This window comes from Onthophagus taurus, chromosome 11 (assembly GCF_036711975.1).
Source record: "Onthophagus taurus isolate NC chromosome 11, IU_Otau_3.0, whole genome shotgun sequence".
Lineage (NCBI taxonomy): Eukaryota > Metazoa > Arthropoda > Insecta > Coleoptera > Scarabaeidae > Onthophagus > Onthophagus taurus.
Genome location: NC_091976.1, coordinates 25,523,673 through 25,547,080, shown reverse-complemented (window position 1 = coordinate 25,547,080; position 23,408 = coordinate 25,523,673). Strand labels below are relative to the sequence as shown.

At 30.2% G+C, this 23,408-nt stretch overlaps 1 protein-coding gene and 1 long non-coding RNA gene across 2 annotated transcripts; one reads left to right on the top strand and one right to left on the bottom strand.

Moving 5' to 3' along the window:
* Positions 1-1,687: 1,687 nt before the first annotated feature.
* LOC111413309 (N-acetyltransferase 1) lies at positions 1,688-22,753 on the bottom strand. Its single transcript, XM_023044231.2, has 6 exons — positions 22,630-22,753; positions 16,983-18,311; positions 16,671-16,927; positions 10,812-11,549; positions 6,540-6,833; positions 1,688-4,131 (listed from the first exon to the last, which is right to left on the bottom strand). The coding sequence occupies exons 2-6, from the start codon at positions 17,848-17,850 to the stop codon at positions 4,066-4,068; spliced, it is 2,223 nt and encodes a 740-aa protein (XP_022899999.1). The 5' UTR covers positions 17,851-18,311; positions 22,630-22,753; the 3' UTR covers positions 1,688-4,065.
* On the top strand, positions 21,800-22,268 carry LOC139432204 (uncharacterized). The gene is made up of 2 exons (XR_011642074.1): positions 21,800-22,004; positions 22,055-22,268. It is a non-coding gene; the product is annotated as an uncharacterized lncRNA (long non-coding RNA).
* Positions 22,754-23,408: the final 655 nt, after the last annotated feature.

The window sequence follows — 23,408 nt, the reverse complement described above, 5'->3', positions numbered from 1 at the left end:
TTAATCAACAACAAGCGTAAAATTTATAATAAATGTTCAAATAGTTCCCCACCCACTTCAATACATTTATTAACCCTTCTGCTAAAACTTTCTTTGCATCTTAAAAGGTTTTCTTGGCTATTTCTGGATGCATTTCTTATCCACTAGAAAGAGTTTTCTGGCGTAGACAAACAAATCAAGAGGTGTTAAATCAAATCTGGCAGGCCAGGAAATTGGACCTCCCCTTCCAATCCTTCGCCCAGCATAATCCCGATCTAAAGCTTCAAAATGTGCTGGACACCCATCATTTTGCAGCCACATATTTTGTCTTTGTTCCCTACTCAAATCTACAAGCAACGTCGGTAAGACGTCATCTAAAAAATGTTGGTACTTCTCCCCATTCATCATATTATCAATAAAGTATAGATCGATTTATCACCAATTATGCCACACCAAACATTAACCGACCAAGGTCGTTGGTGTTCTACTTCACGCAACCATCTCGGATTTTCAACGCTCCAATAGTGCATGTTATGTCCATTGACTTGTCCTTTGTTTATAAAAGTAGACAAAATATTAATCGATTTTCAAAATCACCTCCATAAAGCTATTGATACAATGAAACGTGGTATGGGTGATACTTGTTGCGCTTTAATATTCTTAAAATGCTGGTCTTCGACATTCCGGCGTCAATTGCAAATCAATTTCCTTTTCTTGCGTAGTTACAGTTGCTCGCAGATTTCTTTTTCTTGATTCCACATTTCCAGTGTTAGTCAAATCATTCACAACTCTGTAAAAGGTACTTTTTGATGGCGTATTTCGATCAGGAAAACGTTCTCGATACAAAGCTATATTTTCAGTAACTTTTCTGCCATTTTCTCCATAAATAAAAATCATTTCGACTTTTTCTGCCACACTTAGAGTATCCATGATATAATGACTTAGTTTAAATACTTTGCCTTAATGTAAAACGATGGAACGAATTCAGAATTTGTTGCCAAGCAGTTTTTATGCAAATTTAATTTAACCTGTTACATTTTAAAACAATTCAACCAATTAAGTCTCTGAAAACGATATTCTGAAAATGCCAAATCACGAGGTCTTGTTTTTTATGCGCTATTCTGTTATCAAATTGACAAAGGCGGAGAAATGTGGAAACCTCTTTCCAAAGGTATTTCCGACGAGCCAAGTCACTCGATGTACCTCTTCTGGATTTTTTTTGTTGAGGTTTCTTAAATAGTACTCTAAGAATTAACAACTAAAGACAATGTATCGAAGCGGGTAGGAAAATGTTTAAAAATTCATAAATCTTATTTGTTCTTACTGGATTATAAACGTTAGTTAATTGTTTCTAAAGAAGTTTCAATTTTTTTCAAAAGATATTTTGCCGTTGTACTGGCAAAACCACACAGTAACATTTTTTTATTTATTTTTTTTTGAATTACTTTTATCCACAGATTCAGATTTTACAATAAAATATATAGGGTGCCATTTTAAAAATTGGTCATGACCTTTATATAACCTTGAAAATAAGGTCAAGGTCAAAAACTGCATTTATCTTAATATTTCTTTTTACAATAATTCTTATCACTTATTATATCTCTAGTCCTTCCAATTCGCGAAAATCCTGTGTAAATCGAAATAGCGTAAATTGAAACATTGAATTATATGGAATTAGAGGGATTTGGTTCCAAGGATTAAGAAAATATTGAGTTTTAAAATACATTTATTCTAAATATACGTATTATACATTTTATTAATGATATTAAATGAATACACTACTGTTTATATAGTAAAAAAAAGGTTGTTATATTAAGTTCTCAGCTGCATTGTCTAAAAATATAGGGAATTCATAAATTTGGAGCTAGTTTGCCGTTTAAACTTATTTCTAGTCTAAAGTCTGTAATTTTGCGCTTATTTGTTCCATTTTGGAGTCTTGTTGCAAAAGTTTCTAAGGTGTTTTAGATCTCATGTGCCTTTAAGGTTCGTTATGTTATAGGATCCTTTTCCATCAACATTCTTCATCTGTTTTGAAAGTTAACATAGCTGGGACGGCGTTTTCGTTATTTTCATTAATGTCAATGCATTCATGATAAATTTTCATCATCCTTCAACACTTTTCCAGATTTTCCTCCAGCTACCATTTAATTCAGATTTTTTCAATTCACGCGCGATTCTTCAATATTTGCTATACAATCAGCAACGTTGTGTTTTTCCAGCATTATGTTAAAGTTAGACAACTTTTTTAAAGCTCTGGTATAATATACCTAGAATGTACGAGTAGTGAAAAGGCTGAAGAAGAGATATTGCGTTAAGAGGCAGAAATTCAAACTTGAATTATATTCTTTAGGGATTCTGGATACAGTTTTGCCGCCTCATCATCAGCTGAGGGAGACTCACCCATCAACTTCAAATTGTGAAGGCTGTAATGATTTTTAAATTTCTCAAAGCAACCCTTACTTGTGACAAGCAGTTTTAGCTTAATATGTGATCAAATTTTATGATCTTTTCATAAAATTGTCGTTTAACTTTGTAGCTTTATATCTAAAGAGTTCAGAGCTTGGAGTGGCTCTTTTTTGAGTTTGATCCTAAATCCATAAAATCAACGCGTTTCAACTTTATCTATAGGTCCTTTTCTAGAATATCAAATTTTGAAATCATTAACTTCTTCTGTGATAATTTGGAATCCATCTTCTATGTTTTTATGCTTAAAACTGCTGTAAATATGGTTATTAATAATAATATATATATAAGTTATTAATTATTTTAATGAGGATTATTTAAATAAATTGAAATAAAACAAAAAATATTTGGCCGTTTTTGATTTTTTTTTCTCTGTATTTAATAATACCATAAATGAACAACAAATTCTCAGTACCATGTTCTCTGTTTCTATTGTATCTAAAAAAAAAGTAATAAAACTGAAAATGAGGGGCAGGGGAAAGAAGATCATCCTTACATTGGATCTTAAAATTATCAATGTCTTATTACTTTATACAACAGTAGTGCAAAGTTATTAATTATGTATAGTTTAATTTTTTTATTATTTTGTATATAAGTTATGTTTATTTCTTTTATATTTTTTTCTTGATATCATTTTTTTTTTCATTATATTTTTTTTTGTAATATTTTCTTAGTTCCACTTTTCACACATCAACTTAAAAACGAAAGCACATAAAAATGTAGATATATAATTTATGACATACATTAATACTAAATACACGTACTAGTTACGACAAAAAAATCATCCATAACAGAACCAATCGAAAATTCAGTTTCTAGATTAATCAGTTTTTATTATAATTTTTTTATTTAAATAATACGCGTAAATATTCGACGTGTAAATGTTTTTAAAATCAGATTCCTTAATTTTTAAACTATTATTAAAAAAAAAATAATAATATTAATTATTATTACATCAAAATTAATATTATATAGTTTTTTTTTTCCTTTTTGAGAGAGGGGTTAGTTTTAATGGGAAAGTTAGAGACGCAACCTTACAGATCTACAAGACCACTACATTTCTATAGACTTGATTTAAAAATTAAAAAAAATATTTACTTCACATGTATAGAGGAAAAAATATTATAAGGCTACTATTTTATGTAAATTGATTAATTAATGTACAATTCCACTAATTCGACAGTCGAACGTATTTTCGAACTGACGAGACACCTGAACAGAGAGAGAGAGAGAAAAAAACAATACAAAGCGGAAATACTTTCTTTTTCTTCTTCATTTTTTTTTTTAAGTTTTTTTTTCATTAACGGCTACCTAAACATATAAATCAAAACAAAGATTTCGATTTAATAATTAGGTTATTATCGGTTCATGCTTTTTTTGTGTTATAAGTTGTATTTTTTTATTTTTTTTTGAGGTTGGGCGGACGAATGTGCCGGGGTTGTTTTATTTTCTTGTTGTTGTCCTCGCTCCCTTCTTTATTATACGCGTTTTTTCTTTTATTACGCGCGTTCAATTAATTTACTTCAGAGAGTATTTTTATTAGGTTCTTTTTCTAATAATTTACACTTTTGCACGGCGCGAAACATTTTTTTCTTTTCTCTGTTTTTTTACTTTTTCTTTATATTATTCGTCACCCTCCTCTTCTTCCTCTGACTCTGCCTCTTGTAACCATGTTAACCAAGAATTTACCTAATCAAACAAAAAATTTATATAAAAATATATATAAAAAAAAATTATTTTATTAAATTACAGTAAAACTTCGATTACTAGACCTAGAACTACTATCTATCTAGAAATACAACAGACTCTGATGCAAATATCTTCCAAAACTCCTTTGTTCTATTTAGATTAAGAACTAAAGAGGGCAAAATATCCTCCTCCTGATATTGTAGAGGCCCATAAGAATCAGGTTTATTCATGAAACGAAGCATGTTGCCAAAAATGAAATCATATTATGTAGAACATCAAAAAACATGAAGTAAAAGAGCTACAAAAAAGTAGAGTACCTTTGAAAAGAGGACCTGATCTTGAAATTGAACACAAACTATTATTTACTATGGTTGATGGGAAAATTTGCAATGCCAGAACTAACACAGCATCTACAATGCGGTGCTACTTGTCAAAAAAAGTTCAAAAAGCTGTAATGATACATCAAAGAAGAAAGATGACACAATGATTGGGAATATCCGTCCTTCATGCAACAATACGGTTGTTTGAATCAATCCTTCATTTGTCATACAAGTTTCCAATGGAAAAGTGGCAAGCAAATTCAGACAGGAGATGGGTTGGGTTGGGCTTAGTATGACGCTAGCTATGACAAAAATTCAGGTCGAAGATTTTTCCAAGACCATAAATCGACAAGCGAAATTAATGGAGTTGTTGAAACCTTAATTTACAGATTGAAGATTATATTAGAAGCAATATCAAGTGGACATGAGATTGATGTCGTTAAATTTGAAACATATGCATACAAAACAGCTCAGTATATTACTTTATAGAGCTGGCATGCGATGACACCAACCATGCACAAAATTTTAGTGCATGGTGTTGAAATTATTTCACATGCCTTGTTGCAGATTGGGCAACTATCAGAAGAGGCTGCTGAAGCCCGAAATAAACATTTTCGTGCAACAGGCAAGGATTTGCAAGAAAATTTTTCCGAGAGGCGTATAATAGAGATATTATACATAGATTATTGATGAGCCCTAACCCTCTTACTACAAGTATACGCCCATTGCCAAGAAAATCATTCTTATTCCATCAAAAGCTGCAATAACTTCTACTCAAGAAAGTCAAAAAAGTGTTCATGAAGAAGAAGAAGAACAAAATCAGAAAAATTTTTTAGTGTGACATCATATTATTTTTTAATAAATAACCTGTTTTGTGTTAATTTCTAGTTTTATTTAAGTTTATTATATTAAAAAAAGCTTATGTAAACAGTTTTGATGAAAGGCGATTATTTAAGCAAAAAACATGAAGATTATCTAAATCAGATTACAATTTAGAACAATCTTGAGGTGAGGAGATATAGAGAAAAAGTTTTAAATCGTCAGAATATATTAAATATTGGGTATAATTAACGACGTCAAATATGTCATTAACATAAATATTAAACAGTAAAGGGCCTAGATGGCTACCCTGCAACACCAGAAGGAACCACACAGAATCTCTCCTGGCATCTTTCCTGCAGATAGGAAGCAAACCATTGCAAAAATTTCCCCTGAATATACCAAACTTTAGAAAAACATGTTGTCTACAATTGATTTTAGACTTAAGGGCAAAGAATAGACGTGCTTGAACCACTTTCTCAAAGACTTTCCCAAACGCTGGCAAAATAGTCCTCAGATTTAAAAATAGGAAGAATAAAAGATTATTTCCATAATGAAGGAAAGACACTCATTATTAATGAAGCGTTAAATAAAATAATTAAAGGTAGGGACAGAGAGTGTGAACATTCCTTGATTAAAATTGATGGAATACCATCAGTACCAGTACTGTCAGTAACCTTGATGCTCATCAGAGCCTCCCAACCTCAATCCTGTCAAACTGCATCTGAGTCAAAGAAGAGCATCTGTTCCCAGACTATCCACATTCTGCTGGATTGGAGAAGGATCAACAAAAACTCCATGTAATTAAGATAGAAAAAGTGAGGTAGTCAAGTCGGTTGCCAAAACGTTCCCATTTACAGTGCGCCCTCCTTTTCTCTCGAATTACTTTAATGATATTATGCGAAACTGAGTATCATATTATATGAATATTTTAAAGGGACAAATTCACGTATAACAGTATTAACATAGTTATAAAAAATTTGAACCGCATCATTACTCATTTAGTTCAGATAACCAGGCTTTTCAAAAACAAAAAGTATCACCATGATGGACGCAGAAAAATTCAAGAGTGGAGTGGTGCACTGTTCTCAGGAACCAATGGATCATTACAAAGAGAGAGTGGATATACATCCGTAGAATTAGTAATAAGAAGAATTTTATGATAGTTTAGTTAGTTAAAACCGCAAAGGGAAAAGAGAAAATCACTGGAGCAGATCCAAAGTCTGTTCTAAGGAGTTCTATAATCAAGGTAATACCATATAAATTTACCTGAAACAATGCATTTCCTTTTCCTGGATAAGCATCTGTAACGTCCTCCTTCCAGTTAAGAAACGCCTCTTCCTCAACAATTTCCAAATCGTATAAAGCCATAAACCAACGTAAAATTTGTCCGCGGGGAAACCCGAGCGAAAAGAAATGTACCTGCAGCGAATAGATTGCGATCAACTGCAGGTTCAAGTGTTCGTGTAAAAACGAATGTAAAATGGGTTGGTACTTTTCTAAAAGACCACGTTCCACGTCCGCCGCCGTTTTATCATCTTCTAACGGCGTTGCAATTGCTTCCTACGACAAAAAAAATAAATTAATTTAATAAAAAAATGATATAGAATGAGTGCTTTAAGTCTTATGAAACGTATTTTTTGTATCGCGTTTTTATCATTATTTTTTTAACAAAAATAAAATAATTTTGACAATGTAGGGAAATAAGTATGTAGCAGTTGGTAACACCATAATACTTAAAAATAGAAATTTGAATTGACAATTAGACAATTTTTTTTTATTTACTACTACAACCTCAATGAAGTTGTTTAAGGTTGAAGTTAAATTTTCTATAGAAATATAAGCTTTTCATGAAGTTGCATGGCTAGAGATTGTCTTCAGTGAATAAAAATTGCAGCTTCGGCCATATTCTTAAATTTAGCTACAATTAGATGAAGTTACTTAGGTTAATATTAATTTTTTGTTCAAAATTAAGCTATTTTTTATCAAGTTTAATGGATTGACATTGACTTCATTGAAGTTCTGTTAGTTCATATTAAATTTCCTATTCAAATTTGAGATATCAATGAAGTTCTGCATTAATGTTAGGAAATCTGTGGTCAAAATTGTTTTTGACATTGAAACGTTGAAGTTTCACGTTCAATTTTTGGTCCAAATTTGAATTATCAATGAAGTTCTGCATTAATGTTAGAATTTCTGTGACCAAAATTATGTTTTTGATGAAGTTTCATGGATTGAGCGAGATTTCATTGAAGTTAATTTCGTTTATACTGAATTTTCTATTCAAACTCAACATATTAATGAAGTTCCTTTTACTAATTAAATTGCAAAGCTCAAAATTAAGGTATCGATGAAGTTTCATGGATTAAGTTTTATCTTATAAATGTTCCTTAGGTTGGTATTAAATTTTTGGTCAAAATTTGAGACATCAATGAACTTCTGCATTAATGTTAGAATTTCTGTGATCAAAATTAAAGTATTGATGAAGTTTCATGAGTTTAAATCTTTTTTTGTATAAACTTTTTTGTATTATACTCAATTTTTCAGTAAAAATTTGAAGATTTATTGAAATTTTTTCGTTTAATGTTAAACATTTTTGATACAACCTCACATGTTATTAAATTTGGCAATGATTTAATGAAGTTTTTAAGGTTAAAGTTAAGTTTCCTTCGTTTATACTGAATTTTCTATTCAAATTTAACATATCAACGAAGTTTCACAGATTAGGTTCAATCTAATACTTGTTCCTTAGGTTGGTATTAAATTTTCGGTCAAAATTTGAGTTATCAATGAAGTTCTGTAGTACTGTTAAGATTTCTGTGGTCAAAATGATGTTTTTGAGGAAGTTTTACCGGTTGAGCGTGATTTCATTTGGTTTATATTGTATTTTCTATTCAAATTAGGATATCAATGAAGTTTTCTTTATTAATATTAAATTTCAAAGCTTAAAATTAAGAAGTTTCATAGATTAGGTTTGATTTTAAATTTGGTCAAAATTTGAGATATCAATGAAGTTCTACATTAATGTTAGCATTTCTGTGGTCAAAATTAAGGTATTCATGAAGTTTCATGAGTTTGAATCTTCTTTTGTATAAAGTTTTTTGTATTATACTCAATTTTTCAATAAAAATTTGAAGATTTATTGAAATTTTTTCGTTTAATGTTCAACATTTTTGATACAACCTGAAATTGCGGAGATGTTATTAAATTTGGCAATGATTTAATGAAGTTTTTAAGGTTGAAGTTAAATTTCCTTCGTTTATACTGAATTTTCCATTCAAATTTAACATATCAATGAAGTTTCACAGATTAGGTTTGATCTTATACTTGTTCCTTAGGTTGGTATTAAATTTTCGGTCAAAATTTGAGTTATCAATGAAGTTCTGCAGTACTGTTAAGATTTCTGTGGTCAAAATGATGTTTTTGAGGAAGTTTTACCGGTTGAGCGTGATTTCATTTGGTTTATACTGAATTTTCTATTCAAATTAGGATATCAATGAAGTTTTCTTCATTAATATTAAATTTCAAAGCTCAAAATTAAAGTTTCGATGAAGTTTCTTAGATTAGGTTTGATCTTATATTGATTTGGTCAAAATTTGAGATATCAATGAAGTTCTGCATTAATGTTAGAATTTCTGTGGTCAAAATTTAGATTTGGTGAAGTTTCTTGACTTCACTCTTCGTTTATATAAAGTTTTTTGTATTATACTCAATTTTTCAGTAAAAACTTGAAGATTTATTGAAATTTTTTCGTTCAATGTTAAACATTTTTGATACAACCTCAAATTGCGGAGATGTTATGAGATTTGGCAATGATTTTATGAAGTTTTTAAGGTTGAAGTTCAATTTCCTATAGAAATATAAGCTTTTCATCAAGTTTCATGGATACAGATTGACTTCATTGAATAAAAATTACAGTTTCGTTCATATTCTTAACTTTAGCGACAATTCGATGAAGTTTTCTTTATTAATGTTAAATTTCAAGTCTCAAAATTAAGGTTTCGGTGAAGTTTCGTAGATTGGGTTTAATCTTATACTTGTTTTTGAGGTTGGTATTAAATTGTCGATTAAAATATGACGATTTGATGTAGTTTCTTGAATTATTTTTATTAATTTGCGGATAATAATTAAAGTTTAGATGTAATTTCTTTCTGAATTGTTGATTGTTTGGTTTATTTAAAGTTGTCTGGATACAAGGACAGTAGAATCTAACAGGACTGCTACATCCATTGTATTTTTGTAGTCCACTACAGGTTGGTTGCCCGCACTCTACGTCACACTATTTGCCACGCCTGGTAACTGTCTGTGTTTTTAGAGGTTATATGATAGACATTAATACGTCTAAAAACATAAAACTTCAAAAATATAATGAATACGTCTAGGATATAACCTTTAATAATACACAGTAAACATTGACCATAACAACAGCTGGGCGTGGAAAATGGTATGACGTAGTTTGCGGGCAGGTTGTCACAACAATGGATGTAGCAGTCCTGTTAGATTCTACTGTCCTTGGTCTGGATACACCTATTTCCCTACATTGTCAAAATTTATTTTATTTTTGTTTATAAAAAAGGATAAAAACCCGAATTACAAAAAAATAGCATAAAAAACACGTTTCATAAGACTTACAGCACTCATTCAATCAAATTGTGACATTGACAACTAGAAAAATTAATGACCCAATGTTACCAACTTGAACTGGTTCCATAAAATGTTACTAAAATCTCATTACAGCACCCGTTTGAGTACTGTAATAGATTTCATTACCGTCGTGAATTACAAAAAATAACTTCTAATTTCAATTTGTTTTTTAGAGGTATTCTTCTATACTAATTTTTTAATTTATAAAATAAATTAAGTCACCATGTGTTTTTCTCAATAAAAAGGACCCATTTGACAACCACTTTATTCAACCTCTAATTTTTGAAATACAATATTTCAACGTTACATTTTTTGTATGACGTTTCGGAAATTTATTCCATTTTCAAATACAATTCGCAATATATTAACTTTGATCTGCAAAATGTTCCTAATGTCATTTTGCAGATCAAAGTTAATATATTAGATCAAAAATTAGAGGTTGAATAAAGTGGTTGTTTAATTTATTTTTCCGTCGATTTATAAATGTATACAAAATCATTCATTAATGACACCTATTAATAAACGATTTTAATATAAAAATCACACAAATTTAATCTCACTTTTAATGTGTCAAAAGTCAAAACTTATTATTGTAGTCTTACCGAATAGATATAGTGGTCGGTTGGGTCGGTATTACAGATTTCATTCGAGAATATTTACTAAATTGACTACTATATTAGTTCGGTCGGACTTTCTTAAAGTTTGCCAGTGATAGAACTGGGTGATTTTTCAACGATGGATTTTCTCTATTTTGTTGAAAAGACGGAAAAATATTGTAACTAACTTGTATATTAAAATGCGATTAATTATCCCGATAATTAATCGCCTTCATTAATACACTTGTTGATTAAATAACTATTATAAATTAAAAAATTAACAAAAAATAATTTTATTTACCTGTGAAATATACTTGAGCAAAACAGTCATAAGTGCATTAATAAATCCGGGATTAGTATAATTAACAGAATCAACGTTTTCCTTAATCCATTTATAAAAGACCTGAGGATTAGGATCGACTTGTAACTGTTTGGATAACTCGGCTTGTATCCGAACGAGCGGATAAAGAAACGTTAAATCACGTTCCTCGAGTACTTCCGCCAATCGCTCTTTCGTCCGATCGTTTTCCGGTAATTGCGATAAAAGTTGTACTTTGCTGTTTGTAAACAATTCGTATAACTCCGTTTGACCCTTCGTTTTGTAAAGTTCTTGCAATACGAGTACAAAAAGCGGATAATGCACGCCGTTATCCGTCAAATTAGCTATATCTGATAATGAGGCGACTCGTTCCGCAACGGCGGCAGAAAATATAACAGCCACCGAACTCATTATTTGAGTCAGTTCGTTTTCGCACTCATCAAGGCCGTTACAAAGTGTTTTAAAAGCGTCGTGAATTACGGTGTTCCCGATGTTGTTATCTTGTCTTAAGGCGGCGTACAGTTTTATTAGTTTCGTACGATCATCGTCTGTTTTATCTAATGATAATTTGAAACTGTTTGTAATTGCTTCTTTAAGGAACTTATCGGGCACTTTGTTTTCTTTGTAATTACTGATTGTATCTTCGAGGGATGTGTCACCTTTTAAATAATTTTCTATTAATGACATATATTTCTTGATTACTTCATCTTTACTTGGACCCTATTTATTGAAATAAACAAAATTAGTTCAATTGACTTAAGCCCACCTTTACCATCCTCCTGATAAACTATCTAGAGTATTAGTAACACATTTCAAACTCGGCGGTTTGGTTTTCATGTAAAAGTCGTCGAAAATGTCGAAGAAAACCTGTTTTTGATTGTATTATACCTCTACTCCTCCGCATTGTCTCTAATTTTTATAATTTTTGATTTCTCATGTTAAATAGATAAATTATTGTGGCAATTACATGAAATTATATGAGAAAAATAGGATAATTAATTTGACAGATATAAATATTCCAATAAACATACAAAATTTATTGTCATTGGGAGAAAATTTCTGTTATGACTCAAATAATGACAAAAAATAATGATAACTGACATAGAAAAGAATAATTAATGAAATATCCAATTTTTTAAACAGATACAATAAAAGATGTATACATAACAAAAATACATTAACAACAAAGTTTCATGCTAATTTATATAAAGACATAGTATCTTTAAGATTATTCTTAAAGCAACATAGTAATACTTAAACTTGATAAAACTAAACAAATAGCCTTTTTTATAAATCAGATTATGATAAAAAATTAAATGCTCTCTTAGATGACAAAAACACATACAAAACAACTAGAATAGACCCTGGACGCGATTTAGTCAATAAACTAAATGATTATTTAAAAATATTGGAAAAACATGGATATATAAACAAAAACCTAAAGTTAGGGCTGGCCCCTACACATTATATTACACCAAGAATACATGGATTATTAAAAGCTCATAAAGAAAGTCATCCATTACGTTAAATTATAAATAATATCGATTCCCATGGTAATCACTTATCAATATTTCTTAATAAATCGAAGATATAAGAAATGTAATTGAATTAAAATCAAAATTAAAAGATTTACAATTAACAAATGTTAATAAAAATGATATAGTGAGTTTTGATGTACAATCTCTATTCACAAATATCCCATTAAATCTTATGATAAATGTTATAGAAGAAAATTGGCAAAAAACACAAGATCACACACCAATCAAAAATAAAAGATTGTTCATAGAAGGGATAAAACTATGAACATTTAACAATTATTTTAAATACAATGACAATTTTTATAAACAAACATTTGGACTTCCAATGGGATCAAACCTTAGTGTGAATCTAACAATAAGTGGAATAGTGTTAAATAAATTAATTGAAACACAGTTGAAAAAAACAGATATCAAACCAAAACTATTAGTAAAATATATAGATGATGTATTGATAATAAATAACAGAGAAAAATAAATAAATGATAAATTGAAATTCACACTGCAAAAACCAACCTTTTTTAGATTTGAAAATGATGATAAATGATAGTGATAATAAAATATACACATCTTGGTATAAAAAAGAAATATCAAGCAATAAGACATTACATTACTTGAGTAATCATCCAAAATCACAAATTTTGAATACCATGGAGAACTTAATTAGGAGAGCTATAACATTAACTGATAAACCATTCATTAGAGATATAAACACAAAAATTTTTGATATTTTGATAGAAAATGATTATCGTAAGATGTTAATAAATACAACTTGGTATAAAATATACAGGGTGATTCAAAAAACCGCTGACAGACTTCTAGAGTAGGTAATACATACATCAAGAATTAAGATGAATAATCTTAATATACATGGGGTCGCAAATGCCTCCTTAACGAGATACAGTGGACCAAAGTTTCTTTAAAATTAAATATTATCTGCAATAAAAAACCCTTTTTTAAAAATATTTTCAACTCCACTACTAATTTTGTCAAACGGGCAGTATTTTCGTGTAAAGTGATCAATTATCTATCAATTTGTCTCTTACAAAACTTTGATTAAAGCAACAGTTTTCGATTGAATTAACAAATTTTCTACAAACGTGTTTTTCTTAAAAACTATTGCTTTGATCAAAGTTTTGTAAGAGACCAATTGATAGATAATTGATCACTTTACACGAGTAGAGAGCAATGGCGTAGACAATATTTTTAAAAAAGTGCTTTTTATAGCAGATAATGTTTAATTTTAAAGAAACTTTGATCCGCTATATTTCGCCAACAAGGCATTTGCGACCCCATGTATTTTAGGACTATTCATCTTAATTTTTCGTGTATTATCTACTCTAGAAGTCTGTCAGCGGTTTTTTGAATCACCCTGTATAATAAAATTGAAAAGCAAAGCGTTGATCGCTTTAACATCAATATAAATAACACCAATAATAAACCAACTACCAAAAAGAATCATCAATATAATTTACGAGAGAGAAACATAAAAATTGATAATAAGAAACAAACAAGAAACAACTTTGATTACAAATTACATGAATGAAAATAAGAAAAAGAACAACACACAACCAACCGAGAATGACAATACACAACAAGTAAAAATAGACAATGTTACTCAAATAAAATATCATAAAATCAAATATATACCTAAAATAACTGATAAAATAACAAAATTTTTTAAAAAGTATGAGATAAATGAAATAAAATTCGCACAATATAATCGAAATAAATTACAAAATTTGATGACTAATATGAAAGACAAAATAAAACCTATGGATAAAATAAATACAATTTATCAACTCGAATGTGAGGACTGTAACAAATTTTACGTAGGAGAATCAAAACAACATCTGCACAAACATTTAAAACAACACCAATATGATGTAACAAGTTTGAAAACAACAAATAAAACAGCATTGTGCCAACATGCAATAAAAAGTCAGCACCATTTTAATTTTGAAAAACCAAAGATTTTAAGTAGCGAAAAAACTACATTTAATAGGAAAAATGTAGAAGCAATATTTATAACAAAAAAATATAAACAAAACAGTAAATTCAAATCAGATACGGGAAAAATAGGTACTCTGTATGCCATAATAATAGATGAGTTATCTATTTAACATGAGAAATCAAAAATTATAAAAATTAGAGACATGCAGAGGAGTAGAGGTATAATACAATCAAGAACAGATTTTCTTCGACATTTTCGACGACTTTTACATGAAAACCAAACCGCATGGTTAAATTCAATATGAAACACAACTCCAACATAAGAAGTTTCCACATGTAATAAATGAATTAAAATTAAAATAAAAAACAATAAATACTCAATTGATGGTACGTAAAAAAAGTAAAATGTTATATTTTTATATGTTTTTTTAAAAAATAAACAATGTTTATACTCCAATATATTTTATAAATTTATTAACTCTACGGGTTTCGGCCTAGACCATCGTCAGGAGTCTCGTTGTATAAGGTTGAGGTTAGGAAACACATTCAAATGTACATTCAATTATATTCAAATTTTGATACACAGGGTAGTTCAGCCAAAGATTTACATTTCGTTTTGTATTTCGGCTGTAAGTAAACCGTAGAATTTGAAATTTTGTACGTGTGTACTACTGGTTAACACCTTATTTTCTAGCATACCTTAAATTTCCCCAGCGCCCTCTAAGGGGATAAAATTTACCACCCCCTTGATTCTTTTTATAAGAACTTTTTAACGCTATCGAATATTAACATAAAAAAATATGCGTTGTAAAGCTTTTTCTTTAATGATACCTTTTTGTCTCTTTAGTATTTTCCTTAAAGTTAATAATTTCCGTGTAATAAAATAAAATATCGTGCCATGTACCGCTATGTGCCGCCATGTTTAGCTAAAATTATTCTAAAAGTTGGCTCTGAGAACTTGTAAGTTTCATTTACAGTGAATCCTTATAATTGTTGATGATAATTAATAATTTTTAACTGTTATTAAGCAAGAGTATCAATTTTTTAATATTGTTTAAAACAACGTAATTTGTTCAGATAGGCATTAATCTTATTTATGGTTTATCTTATGAAAATCACAATTAATTGGTGTTATTTAGTTAATACTAGATCCTAGTAAGTGCACAACTTCCATAGCCTGCTATAAAGAAAATTTTTTTTTAATAATAGCAGCGCTTTACAGTACAATGTACCATATTTTATTTTTTTACGCTAAAACTATTATCTTTAAGGAAAAAATTGAAGAGACAAAAAAGTAAAACTAAAGAATAAGCTTTACAACCCATATTTTTTTATGTTAATATTCCATGACGTTAAAAAGTTGTTATGAAAAAAATGAAAGGGGTTGTGAATTTCATCCCTTTAGAGGGCGCTAGGGAAGTTTAAGGTATGGTTGAAAATAAGGTATTAACCAGTAGTACCTACATACAAAATTTCAAATTCTATGGTTTACTTATATCCGAAATAAAAGATAAAATGTAAATTTTTGGCTCAACTTTGACAGCACATAGCTCGAAAACAAAAGAGTTGCGACCCTACGTTTATATAAAAAAACTTCTGTTATTTTGGCAAGTACTACGTCCTAGTAAAGTTTCCCGATTAAAAACTGAACCACCCTGTATAAACGAGAATCTCGTTTTCTAAGTTTAGGTAATCCAATAATTGTTAAAACTTTCGATATACATCTATTTCAATACATCATTCTATTTCATTTTACAGTCCATTAATGATATATCAAAATTTGAATATAATTGAATGTAAATTTGAATGTGTTTCCTAACCTCAACCTTATACAACGAGACTCCTGACGATGGTCTAGGCCGAAACCGGTAGAATTAATAAATTTATAAAATATATTGGAGTATAAACATTGTTTATTTTTTAAAAAAACACATATAATATACCAATATGGATGAAAACCCATTTACCTATTATATTTTTATACTTAGATTTTGATGTTGTTTGTCTTAAAGAATTTTTGTGTTGTATGTTGTTTAAATTTTAGTTAAGATAACGAGATAGGTTATAGTAATTTGATGTTAAATGTATTAAGTACTTGACGATGGGCGAATATTATGCTCGAAACGTCATACTAAATTTATAGACATGTATTAATTTAAATCCAAAGAAAAAAATTCACAAAGAGTTTGAAATGTGTTACTAACAATTGGAAGAAGAAAAATTATATCTAGAGGATAGTTGCCATGGTTACGGCGGTTTTAAGCACTCTCATTGGCTAAGAGCTGGATTTATCTATCAGATAAATTTATCAAGAGGTGGTAAAAGTGGGCCTTAATGAAAAAAAAATTATTACCTTATCTTTTTTAGCCTGTTTAGGTTTTTCAGTAGATACTTGTTTGATTGGGACCTCTTTTAAAAGAGGTGCAGGCGCTTGTTTTGGTGTACTTTGTGGTAAAGGATCGATGGGACGTGTGTTATTTATGACATTATTCGAATTTTTTATTGGTTTATTGGAGAGTGAGTAAGATGCTGGACGAAGTTCTAACTCTCCAAAGTTGTGGGTCATTATAAAGTTTTTCTTAAATCTTGGTGCTATATCCTTACTAGATTCTAATTGCGAAATAATAATATTATTACATAAAACTTTTAGGGTGAATAAACTTACGATTATTGTATTGTGAGTTGGTATTGTTCTGGTTATGTTTGTATTGACCGCGTTGATTATTATAGTTATTGTAGCCGCTTCGTTGATTATTGTGGCTTCTATAACCACCAGAGTCCCTCTGTCCGCCGAATCCGTTCGATCCGAAGGATGGGATAAGATTGGTTCCGGACGTGCTGATATTCATCAGCATCTCGTCGATGCCGCTACGCAGCTTCATCGGGTTCCAGAAGATGTCGTGTCCACCGGAACGGTCAATATCGGAGCGGTAATCTTGGTTGCGGTCCCTACGGAAGCCGACTCGGTCGTCCTCTGTCGGCCGAATCTGGTGTATCGGCATCGGGCCCTCGACGATAGTCGCTTTGCGCGGCACCCACTCGTTTTGCCGCAGATCGATCACGTCTTTCAGCATGAAACGAATCCTCGGTGCGAGTTCCTGGTTCTCGGCGAGAAGCGCCATCCGTTCAAAGTACTGGTCCATCAGCCCTTTGCCCTTGTTTGTGTCCAAGATTCGGCCGCAAGTGCGTAATATTTGACAGAGGCATTCCAAGTCTTCCGATGGGTCGTCACCTTTTCTTGTAATAAGAAGTTCTTGTATACACCTGTGAAGAATCCCTTCCGCAAGTATTTCCAGTTTGCCAAGTTCTCCGATAAACTTGATGTTACCAAGCATTTTCCGTTTGGCGAGTTGCCGACGTTCTTCCTCTTCGAGAGTGTTATCGCCATGTCCGTACTGGTCAAGAGTGGCGGCTCGATTCTCAAATTCGGCCTTACACTTGTTAAGCAGTAAGACACGGAAGGTGCACGGTCTGTTAGCCGGTTCGAAATTAGGTGCTTCCTCAGACAGCCTCTTGCACAACTGTGCGTACATAGACGAGTACTTGGGCTCGTCGAGGGCCTTGTCGAAAATCAACAGAATGACACCCTTTAAAATAACGCTCGAGCTCAGCTCGATGCGCAACAGGTCATCGCTCAGCTTCTGAAATTTCTCGGGAGTGAGCTTGTTGAGGATGCCGCGCACCTTCCTGAAGACGATGTCGTTACGACTCTCCGGCGTACTGTTTGCATCTTGATGGCGCAAAGTAGAAGGGGGGACCCAGCGTCGCTTGGCGGGGGGAACCACGTCCTTCCCCGAAACACGAGCTTGTGGCCCCTGCTGCCTGGGGCACTCCGTCGTGGTGGGTTTACTTACGCGTCCCGAAATATCGCCTTCCGCACCGACCCACCCACTATCCCTCTAACTAAAACTCTCTCTCTCCCCCTAAACGGACTATTTCTTTTCCTAATTTATCTTCTTTATCGATGTATTCACCGATGAGATCTATCGATCACCTAAAATTAAAAAAAAAAAGAGTTATACTAATTGATTTAAAATTTAGGTTATGTTAAACTTTCTTCATTATCACCATGGTGATAAAGTTTATCTTTAATCTCAAGGCCAAGGTTGCTTGCAGCAAGCCTTGAAGGTCATAGATTCAAGGTAAACTAGATAAACTTTGTGGTTATATTTAAATTTTATTGACGATGTATTTGGTTAAATTGAAATGAAAGTTTTTTGGTTCCCAAACAAAATCATGATTTTGATGAAGTTGGATCGGTTTCAACCAAGTTTCTTTGATTAATATAAACTTTCAGCTATAATTTGAGGTGAAGTTCAGTTTAATGTGATACTTCATGATACGAATTAATTAATTCATGTTAAGTTCATGAAGTGGGAATTATTGAAGTTTCTGTTAATTAAAAATGAAGAGAATTCGTTTACATTTCTTGAACTTGATTAGATTTCTTCAGAAACTGGTTCGAAGTTCGAGTTTTCGAAAGTTTCTAGTGTTAGTTCTAGTTTTAGTTCTAATTTTAGTTCAATTAACTCCGGCCGTGATAGCCTTCGTACTTATTTTAATGAAGTTTCTTGTGTGATTTGGCTAAAACTTGAGGATTTATAGAATTTTTTTCGATTTATGGTAAATATTTACAACACAAACTGAAATTTCGAAAAAACATTAAGTTTGGACAGCAAGTTGTTAAAGTTGATGTTAAACATCCAAGATTTTGATGAAGTTTCATGTGTTAAGATTGACTTCATTAAACTTTCTGTATTTCATACTAAATTTTTTGCTACAATTTTGGTTTAAATGAAATTGCAACTTTTGATAAGGTTTCTTCGATTTATGTTAAATATTTTCTTGACGAAATGAAATTTCGGCGATGTCATTAAATTTGGCAAAGTTTTAAGGAAGTTGATGTTAAATATCCAGTGGAAAATTAAGATTTTGACGAAGTTTCATGGATTAAGATTGACGTCATTGAAGTTTCTGCAATTACACTAAATTTTCTGCTACAAGTGGTGGTTTTAATAAAGATTTCTTTTTTAGTGTTAAATTTCTGTGGTCAAAATTAAGGTTTTGATGAAGTTTCTCTTCATTTATATGAAGTTCTTTGTATTATACTTAATTTTTCAGTAAAAATTTGAGGAATTATTGAAATTTTTGATACAACCTCAAATTGCGGAGATGTTACTAAATTTGGCAATGATTTAATGAAGTTTTTTAAGGTTGAAATTAAATTTTTTATAGAAATATAAGTTTTTCATGAAGTTTCATGGCTAGAGATTGTCTTCAGTGAATAAAAATTACAGTTTCGGTCATATTCTTAAATTTAGCCACAATTTGATGAAGTTTCTTAGGTTAATATTAATTTTTTGTTAAAAATTAAGCGTTTTTGATAAAGTTTCCTGGATTGACTTCATTGAAGTTCTGTTAGTTCATACTAAATTTCGTATTCAAATTTGAGGTATCAATGAAGTTCTGCATTAATGTTAGGATTTCTGTGGTCAAAATTATGTTTTTGACGTTGAAACGTTGAAGTTTCATAGATTAGGTTTGATCTTATAATTCTTACATAGGTTGGTATTAAATTTTCAGTCCAAATTTGAGTTATCAATGAAGTTCTGCATTAATGTTAGGATTTCTGTGACCAAAATTATGGTTTTGATGAAGTTTCACGGATTGAGCGTGATTTCATTGAAATTAACTTCGTTTACACTGAATTTTCTATTCAAATTTAACATATTAATGAAGTTTTTTTTACTAATGTTAAATTTCAAAGCTCAAAATTAAGGTATCTATGAAGTTTCATGGATTAAGTTTTATCTTATAAATGTTCCTTAGGTTAGTATTAAATTTTTGGTCAAAATTTGAGACATCAATGAAGTTCTGCATTAACGATCAAATTTCTGTGACCAAAATTAAGATTTTGACGAAGTTTCATGGATTAAGATCGACTTCATTGAAGTTTCTGCAATTCATACTAAATTTTATGCTACAACTTGTGGTTTTAATGAAGTTTTCTTTGTTTGTGTGTGTGGTAAAAATTAAGGTTTTGATGAAGTTTCTTGACTTTACTCTTCGTTTATATAAAGTTTTTTGTATTTTCGTTTAATGTTCAACATTTTTGGTACAACCTCACATTGCGGAGATGTTATTGTATTTGGCAATGATTTATTAAAGTTTTTAAGGTTGAAGTTAAATTTCCTTCGTTTATACTGAATTTTCCATTAAAATTTAAGATATAAATGAAGTTTCATAGATTAAGGTTGATCTTATACTTGTTCCTTAGGTTGGTATTAAATTTTCGGTCAAAATTTGAGTTATAAATGAAGTTCTGCAGTAATGTTAAGATTTTTGTGGTCAAAATTATGTTTTTGAGGAAGTTTTACCAGTTGAGCGTGATTTCATTTGGTTTATACTGAATTTTCTATTCAAATTTAGGATATAAATGAAGTTTTCTTTATTAATATTAAATTTTAAAGCTCAAAATGAAGTTCCATAGCTTAGGTTTGATCTTATATAGATTTGGTCAAAATTTCAGATATCAATGAAGTTCTGCATTAATGTTAGAATTTCTGTAGTCAAAATTAAGGTTTTGATGAAGTTTCATGAGTTTGCTCTTCGTTTATGTGAAGCTTTTTGTATTATTCTCAAATTGCGGCGATGTTATGAAATTTGGCAATGATTTTATGAAGTTTTTAAGGTTGAAGTTCAATTTCCTATAGAAATATAAGCTTTTCATGAAGTTTCATGGATAGAGATTGACTTCATTGAATAAAAATTACAGTTTCGTTCATATTCTTAACTTTAGCGACAATTCGATGAAGTTTTCTTTATTAATATTAAATTTCAAGGCTCAAAATTAAGGTTTCAATGAAGTTTCATGGATTGGGTTTAATTTTATACTTGTTTTTGAGGTTGGTATTAAATTGTCGATTAAAATATGACGTTTTGATGAAGTTTTTAGTAATTTGGGGATAATAATTGAAGTTTAGATGTAATTTCTTTCTGAATTGTTGAGGTATTTACGAAATTAGTTTGGTTTATTTGAAGTTGTCTGGATATATTCTAAACTTTGTGCTTATTTTTGGTACACTTCAAAGAGAAAAAATAAACATCATTCTTAAATAATCATAAAAACTGCATAATCTGCAATTTCTATTAAAAATCTGAATACATTTGCTGATTTTTTTAATTACCTAATAGTGATGACTCAAACTAAAACCAATAATTATCTCGGATATTCCTGGAATTTAAAAGATTATGTAATTCATTGACTGTAAGTACATTTTTATTGCCACAGAAAAACCTTAATCTAATCTAGATTATCGAAATACTTTAAATATTCCAACAACTTTTCGCCATATCAATTTATTAATCATATTAAAAAAATGAAACAACAAATATGACTAATATGTATTTTTCCGAAACTTCAAACAAAGCATGCAAAAAAAACAATCACTTTCCAAGAAACAATCGAGTATCGAGTAACCGTCAAATAGCAACACCGGCGACAAGCAGTAATGAATTCGTCAATAAAACGAGTACAAAACGATATTAATCTATAAATGAACAAAATAAACGTCTCAATATGATTATTTATAAACCATACATCATCCAAACAATCTCTTAAAAGCGTTTCATTTCTAAAATAAAAATTATGCTATTCATGAACGGAAATGAAATGGCGTGAAGTCAGGTAACCATCATCCCCCGTTATACCTGTGTGAACTTAGGTATCTTTTTCAGGACAATAAGATCAGTGGTAAGGTCAACGACCAATACGTAGGACACGAGTATGAAAATCCAAGGTCCACATACCAAGGATTTCTTTATACATTGTGCAACAAAGCAGGTGCTGTTGCTTCAACGAACAAAGTCAAATCAAAGAAAATTTAAGAACAAAATGACACTTTTTTTATAATACGATTTTTCTAAGATAAAATTTATGTTTTAACACGTATTTTGTATTAGATTAAATAGGAAAGTAGGTTATTGAAGTAATTCGTTTGAGTTAATGTTTAAATAAAACGTGTAAACGCGAACAAATAAGAAAAATAATCATCCTTGATTGTTACACGTCAAAAAAAAATGAAATGATGTTGAACGTGAAATGACAGTTTTTCTGAACGATTTTAACGGTAAAACGTGGGTTTACTATTTCAATAACGTTTATTAAAATATTTTGAGTGTTTGGGTGATTTGGAATGGAAAGAAATCTAGAAAAATCGGCTTATGACGCATGGTAGTGCAAATCGGCCCTTTGTACAAAGGAAATTAAAACCGTTTTACACATGATTTACAAAACAATCCGATTAACTTACCGGTAAATTTGGTGATTAAGGCTTGCGTTTCTACTATAACAATATATTAATGCACACAAAAATTGTCTATAGTCACAATAAATTTCACTTACAGAGCCGTCGTTGTTGTGTTAGTGAGACACTGGCAGCTGTCGGTTAACGTCGGATCTTTCCGTACTAATCAATACAATTACTTTTATGTATTTATTTAAGTTTTCTTAAAAAAATTAATGCTTTATTAACAAAAATTTAGGTTAAATAATAAACCTAAATTTTATAAATGTATAAGCACACCAATTAATATTGAAAATTACTTTTTAATAACATTTAGATGCTGATTTGACATCGAATTTGACAACCATTGGTTACAAACAAAAAAAACCCTAGATTCTCAGAAATATCGATTTGATCCTTAAATTGTTTATTAAAATAGAAAAATCGATTTGATTTGCTTTTAATTATCCTCTTTAATTAATTAATTATCCACTTGATTAATCATGCATTTTATTCCTAAAAACAATATTTCTTAAACAAATATATATTTAAAAATGAAATCATTTTTAAATTTACCTCCATAGAGAAGATTGGCAACACAGCCTGATTATTTACATCTTACTTATTTTGAATGCAAGATATTGCTATCTCTTTCTTTCTTTTTTTTATTATCTCAATGTCCTTAAAAAAAAAGTCATATTTCTATGATGTTATTTTTATTTCTTCATTTGACGTTTTTGTATTAATTTTTTTTATCATTTTTATTTTAAATATATAAATTTAAAAGTATTAATCGACCTCATCCT

What these genes read in the sequence shown, in the direction of transcription:
- LOC111413309 (XM_023044231.2), bottom strand. Translation starts at nt 17,850, where the DNA reads ATGTACGCACAGTTGTGCAAGAGGCTGTCTGAGGAAGCACCTAATTTC. An exon ending in AACAGGCTAAAAAAGATAAG is followed by an intron (nt 11,550 to 16,670) that starts GTAATAATTTTT and finishes TTCAATAAATAG; the next exon opens with GGTCCAAGTAAAGATGAAGT. An exon ending in AAGGAAATGCATTGTTTCAG is followed by an intron (nt 4,132 to 6,539) that starts GTAAATTTATAT and finishes TTGTTTGATTAG; the next exon opens with GTAAATTCTTGGTTAACATG.